This window comes from Triticum aestivum, chromosome 2A (genome assembly GCF_018294505.1).
Source record: "Triticum aestivum cultivar Chinese Spring chromosome 2A, IWGSC CS RefSeq v2.1, whole genome shotgun sequence".
Classification (NCBI taxonomy): Eukaryota; Viridiplantae; Streptophyta; class Magnoliopsida; order Poales; family Poaceae; genus Triticum; species Triticum aestivum.
Genome location: NC_057797.1, coordinates 13,320,583 through 13,325,374, shown reverse-complemented (window position 1 = coordinate 13,325,374; position 4,792 = coordinate 13,320,583). Strand labels below are relative to the sequence as shown.

Genomic DNA, 4,792 nt, shown 5'->3' with positions numbered 1-4,792 from the left:
CTCACACCAACCGATCATTCTCCTGCATTATCTCCTCCCTCCAACAGAAAAAAGAACCGCACTTTCGCCTGCATTATCTCCTCCACCGCTGTGCCGGCCGCCCTCCCGGCTTCCCCCGCCCGAGCGAGCAGCGAGCCCCCCGACCTCGTCGCCCCCCTGCGCCCCGGCCTCCGGTAGCCGGCCTCTCCTCCGCTATGCTGCCAGGATGCTCCCCTGCCGACCTCCCCTCCGCCCTCTATCGCCCTCTCCACGAACCGCTCCCCCAACAACCGCGCTGCGGCAGGTACAACCGCGCCCCTCTTTATTTCTTCCTGGATGTTTTCTTTTTTAACGGCAGGTACAACCCTCACACTTGGCGGATAAGGTTGGTAATTGGGGTTTCTGTTGTAGAGCAGCAGGTGAATAGATTAGATTCCCTGATTCCAGTTTAGTGATAGCTTTGAAAGCTTTTCCGGGAGTAACCGCTGCCGTTGTCGATTTTCGGCATCACTTTTCTTGAAAATCACTGCGAGATTTGGCCATAATTCATCAATTTCATTATAAGGAACTGCTGGTGCTGTATTGTCAATAGGGAGAGAGGGTTCACTCTGTTCCAGTAGCTGTTGTTGTCTGCAGCTTGCTTCAGTTGAGGCTCATCAAAATACAAAATCTAAGACTACTATAATGTTATTAAAAAAATCACAGAAACACTCGAATGATTAAATTGCTGCTCCTGAATATTCCACTGATTGATTAATTTCTTATAACGTCCACTCTATTTTCTCTTTGCCAAATAAACGTCAATGTTTGCCCAAGTCTTCTAGACCTCTTTCCGCGATGAAGTATCTTTTTTGTGTGATTCCAAATGTGAAGCAAGTCTCGGTATCTTATTGGTGAAACTGAATACTTGAAATTCAACAGACCCCTTGTTTTCTTTTTCTTTTTTTATGTACTGTATTTTTGGTACTCGTCCACTCTCGTTCAAGGACTTGTGCAATCAAAACAATGGCTTTCATCCTTTCAACTGTATGGTGTTGAAACCCCTTTAGTTTTTAGTCATGACAAGTGAGGACAAAGCTGAGCTTGAACTGTAAGCAAGAGCTGTTACAAACCCCTTAAAGAACTTTTAGTTTAGATGGAAGATTCATTCATGGAAAAAAAATACATTGGTGAAAGATTTGTTTGTTATGCAGTCTTTATCCGTGTTTTCCCTTGCAGGATTTTTTTTCATCTTTCATTTTGGTTGTCCATGTTCCCAGGAAATACATGTTCTTTCTACAGACAAATGTTGCCACCCCCATTGTAATCACAGCAGCTGCACCAGGCAAAGGTGGTGGTGTGCTTGATCGACCAGCAGAGAAAGTTTCTCCTGGCCGTCAATCTGAATTCGATAAGAAGTAAGTCTATTTCTGTTTATTGTGAATCTTTTTCCTTCTTTTTTCGAAAAAGATGGTTTCCCCTTGGCCTCTGCATAAATCTTTTTTTTTCCCTTTGTAACTGCAAATTCCAAGAACTGGATATGTCTTTTGTTTGGAAAAAGTTGATAGATTATTTTTACAGTATCGGTTCAGATCTCAGAAATAGATTCTAAACCCTGCCAAGTTGAGTGTAATTTCCCACCTACTGATGGAAACTGAAAACTACAATCTACTACTTCAGGTGATGCCAAACAAATAAGAATGTTATTTATCCTAGTGGTGTGAGCTGCTTCACTTGAAACGCCCAATACTTAACCACTCCCTAGTCATTGTTATTACTGCCACAGCACAAAGTCAGTTTATTTCTTCACAAGGCAAAGCTATGAGCCACACTTATTCATAGCAGCAAGGGTCTTTAGTTTATCTAGCTTAACTGTTTTATAACTAGTATATATTCTTGTTTTCATCAATATATAACTGTACTTGTCAAGTTATGTCAACTTGTCATGAAGTTAATGATCTGCAATGCACATATGGTGGTCCCAGTGAAGACTCGAAATGCCTTTACTGTAGAGATGTTGTCATGAATGCTATATTTCCCGGCCTGTTTACTGTTAGAACTGTCACTATGAAGTTTCTTGTGCGGGGTGGGTTGTACGTTTAGGAGTGCTGTTTGAGTGCCAGATGTAGGCACGTCGTTCTAGTACCAGATATAGGCATGTAAGCATTGCCTCGTTTTAAAGAAAAATCTGCACATTTCAATTTCAGGGTTGAAATATTCACATTTAATGTCTTGTGGTATAGGACATAAGGAACAATGACAGATCAATGAGCCTAGCTTGACTTTTCGTGAAACAGCAATGGCCATCAGGCATGAGGAGGACTATCTTGTGGTTTATTTTGCAAGGCATTATAGCTTGAACAAAAATAATATGTGTTTAATCTTACTCCCTCCGTCTGATAATATAAGATCATTTTGCATGTTGTTTTAGCTTGCAAAACGATCTTATATTATGTGACGGAGGGGGTACATCATATGATTGTTGGATTTTGCTTTATTGTTGTGAAATTGATATAATTAACAATCAGTTGCCATCTTATTCGTTGGATTATAAAATATATTACTAGGTATAATAAATCACAAAAAATGGCAGAAAAATGTGATGCATAAGATCTGAGAATAAGCAACACGCTTGAGCTAACATAATATGAGGCAATAACATAAATAGGTTAATAAAACTAACAGATCTTCAGTATTACCAGGTTCAACTTTGAGATCTGATAAACTAATTTCAAGATATCTGCCCGTTTTTTGGGTGAAATTTTTGGCACATTTACTTGCATTGGTTATAAATCTTAGAACACCAAGATATTCTCGCATCCTTTTTCACTTGCAGGAAATCCCGGAAGATGTCACCTCCATTCCGCGTTGTCCTGCACAATGACAATGAAAACAGGCGGGAGTACGTTGTCCAAGTCCTGATGAAGGTTATCCCTGGGATGACCGTCGACAATGCTGTTAATATCATGCAAGAGGCACACGTGAATGGGATGGCAGTAGTTATTGTCTGCTCGCAGCCGGAAGCGGAGGAGCACTGCACAGCGCTGAGGGGCAATGGCCTACGAAGCTCAATTGAACCTGCAAGTGGTGGCTGCTGAAATAAGGGTTGCTTTTTTTGCCACTTAGTTTGTAGGTACCCCTGCATATACAGATACAAGGCGTTCGTTGTTAAAGATGGGCATGGTTACCTCCATGCTTCTAAATCGAAGCCGATGCAACCGATATATCAGTTTGGGGGTCTACCAACATAGATATAACCTATCATTCTGTAAATATCATTTTTACACATATCATCCCATATAGACCGAAATTTCGACCAATGTGGCCGATGTCGGACCCTATATGTCCACTAATATAGACCGATACCTAGATGTCAACATTTCTTTCTCAGAGAACAGTGAAAATAAGATTATGTGTTCACAACTTCATCATATTATCCAGGTCATGCGTACTGTTTTGTATAAACGCTTATATAATGTATTGCTTGTAGTCTTAGAGTACGGATTTTGTGAATCTTTGTTAAATAGTTTTGATTAACAGTTTTGCTAATTCTCATCTACTCATCTAGTAGATGAGAGTTTGTTATCTCATCTAATTTCTTCACAGTTCGATTTATAACGTGAAGCTTTTCTTTGTGTTTGTTGACTGGGGTGCGGCCGGCCCAGCGCTATGTTCCGTTGTGCTTGTATCGTTTTACCTCGGCTGGGCCGTTTCCACGTTTGTATTTCTGTTTAGCTGACCACGCACGCATTGTCGACGCCTTTGTGAAATTAAGAGAACAGAGTAAAAAGGAGATGGGAAAGCCTACTCGTTAGTTGTCTATTTGTGCCATTACTTTTTCTCCAACGCCATTTTTGTGATGGGGGCTTGAACCATTCCGTCAACTGGAGTTTTTTCTTCTTCTTTTCTGATTCAACAGCTTTATATATAACTCAGGGATATTACAAATTCTGTGCACTGTAGCTGTACGTGTAACTTTTGACACATAAACTTGTCTGGTCTAGTTGCATGTCTATTTTCGACACAGATTTAACCGGTCTCGAATTTAATTTCATGTCTATCCTACATACGCAACTTGTCCAACCCTAACTCAGTTGCATGTCCACCTTTGATACACAATTTGTGTCCATCCTCGATACGAAACTTGCCTGACCCCTGACCCAATTGCATGTCCACCTCTGACATGCAACTTGGCTGACTCTGATCTGGTTACATGCCCATCAACATGCAACTCACACACGAGACCCAGTTGCATGTCCATCGTCCACATGCAACTTATCCTGACCTGGCCCTATTACATGTCCATCCTCGGCATGCAACTCGCTCGACCTAGTTACATGTTCATCATCGACATGCATTCGCGCGCGAGGCCCAGTTGCATGTCCATCATTGACCTGCCCAATAGCATGTCCACCCTTGAAACGCAACTTGTCCCGACCCCGACTGAGATGCGTGTCCGACCGACCCCGACCTCGGCATTTTCTCCTCCCCCTTCCGCGCGCGAATTCCTTTTTCATTTTCATGAAAGGAACAAATGTGCCAACACTTGATTTTTCCTTTGTAGGGGAGCGCTCACGTGGATGAATGGACAATAGGACCAATAGCACATTTTTATTCTCATTTATTTTTATCATTTATGTCTTTATATTTTCTATGCTTTTATTATTTCTTTTATTTATTTTTATTGCAATATTTTAATGAGCCATGCAAACATTTATTTAGAGAAGTGTGAAATTTTCTTTAGTAGTAAGTTATATGGGCACATACAAGGACATTTTCAAAACAAAACATGAACATTTTATATTCACAAATGTTTTGGTATATGCAATTGTTT

General features: G+C 40.9%; 1 protein-coding gene across 1 annotated transcript; it reads left to right on the top strand.

Annotated features, from left to right (window-relative positions):
- On the top strand, window positions 1–3,548 carry LOC123186979 (ATP-dependent Clp protease adapter protein CLPS1, chloroplastic). The gene is made up of 3 exons (XM_044598721.1): window positions 1–283; window positions 1,239–1,376; window positions 2,795–3,548. Exons 1-3 carry the CDS (start codon window positions 195–197, stop codon window positions 3,054–3,056), a joined length of 489 nt encoding a protein of 162 aa, XP_044454656.1. The 5' UTR covers window positions 1–194; the 3' UTR covers window positions 3,057–3,548.
- The last annotated feature ends 1,244 nt before the right edge of the window (window positions 3,549–4,792 follow it).

Coding starts and splice junctions, on each gene's coding strand:
- LOC123186979 (XM_044598721.1), top strand. CDS start 195: ATGCTGCCAGGATGCTCCCCTGCCGACCTCCCCTCCGCCCTCTATCGC. Junction 284..1,238: donor CAACAACCGCGCTGCGGCAG/GTACAACCGCGC, acceptor CCATGTTCCCAG/GAAATACATGTTCTTTCTAC. Junction 1,377..2,794: donor CAATCTGAATTCGATAAGAA/GTAAGTCTATTT, acceptor TTTCACTTGCAG/GAAATCCCGGAAGATGTCAC.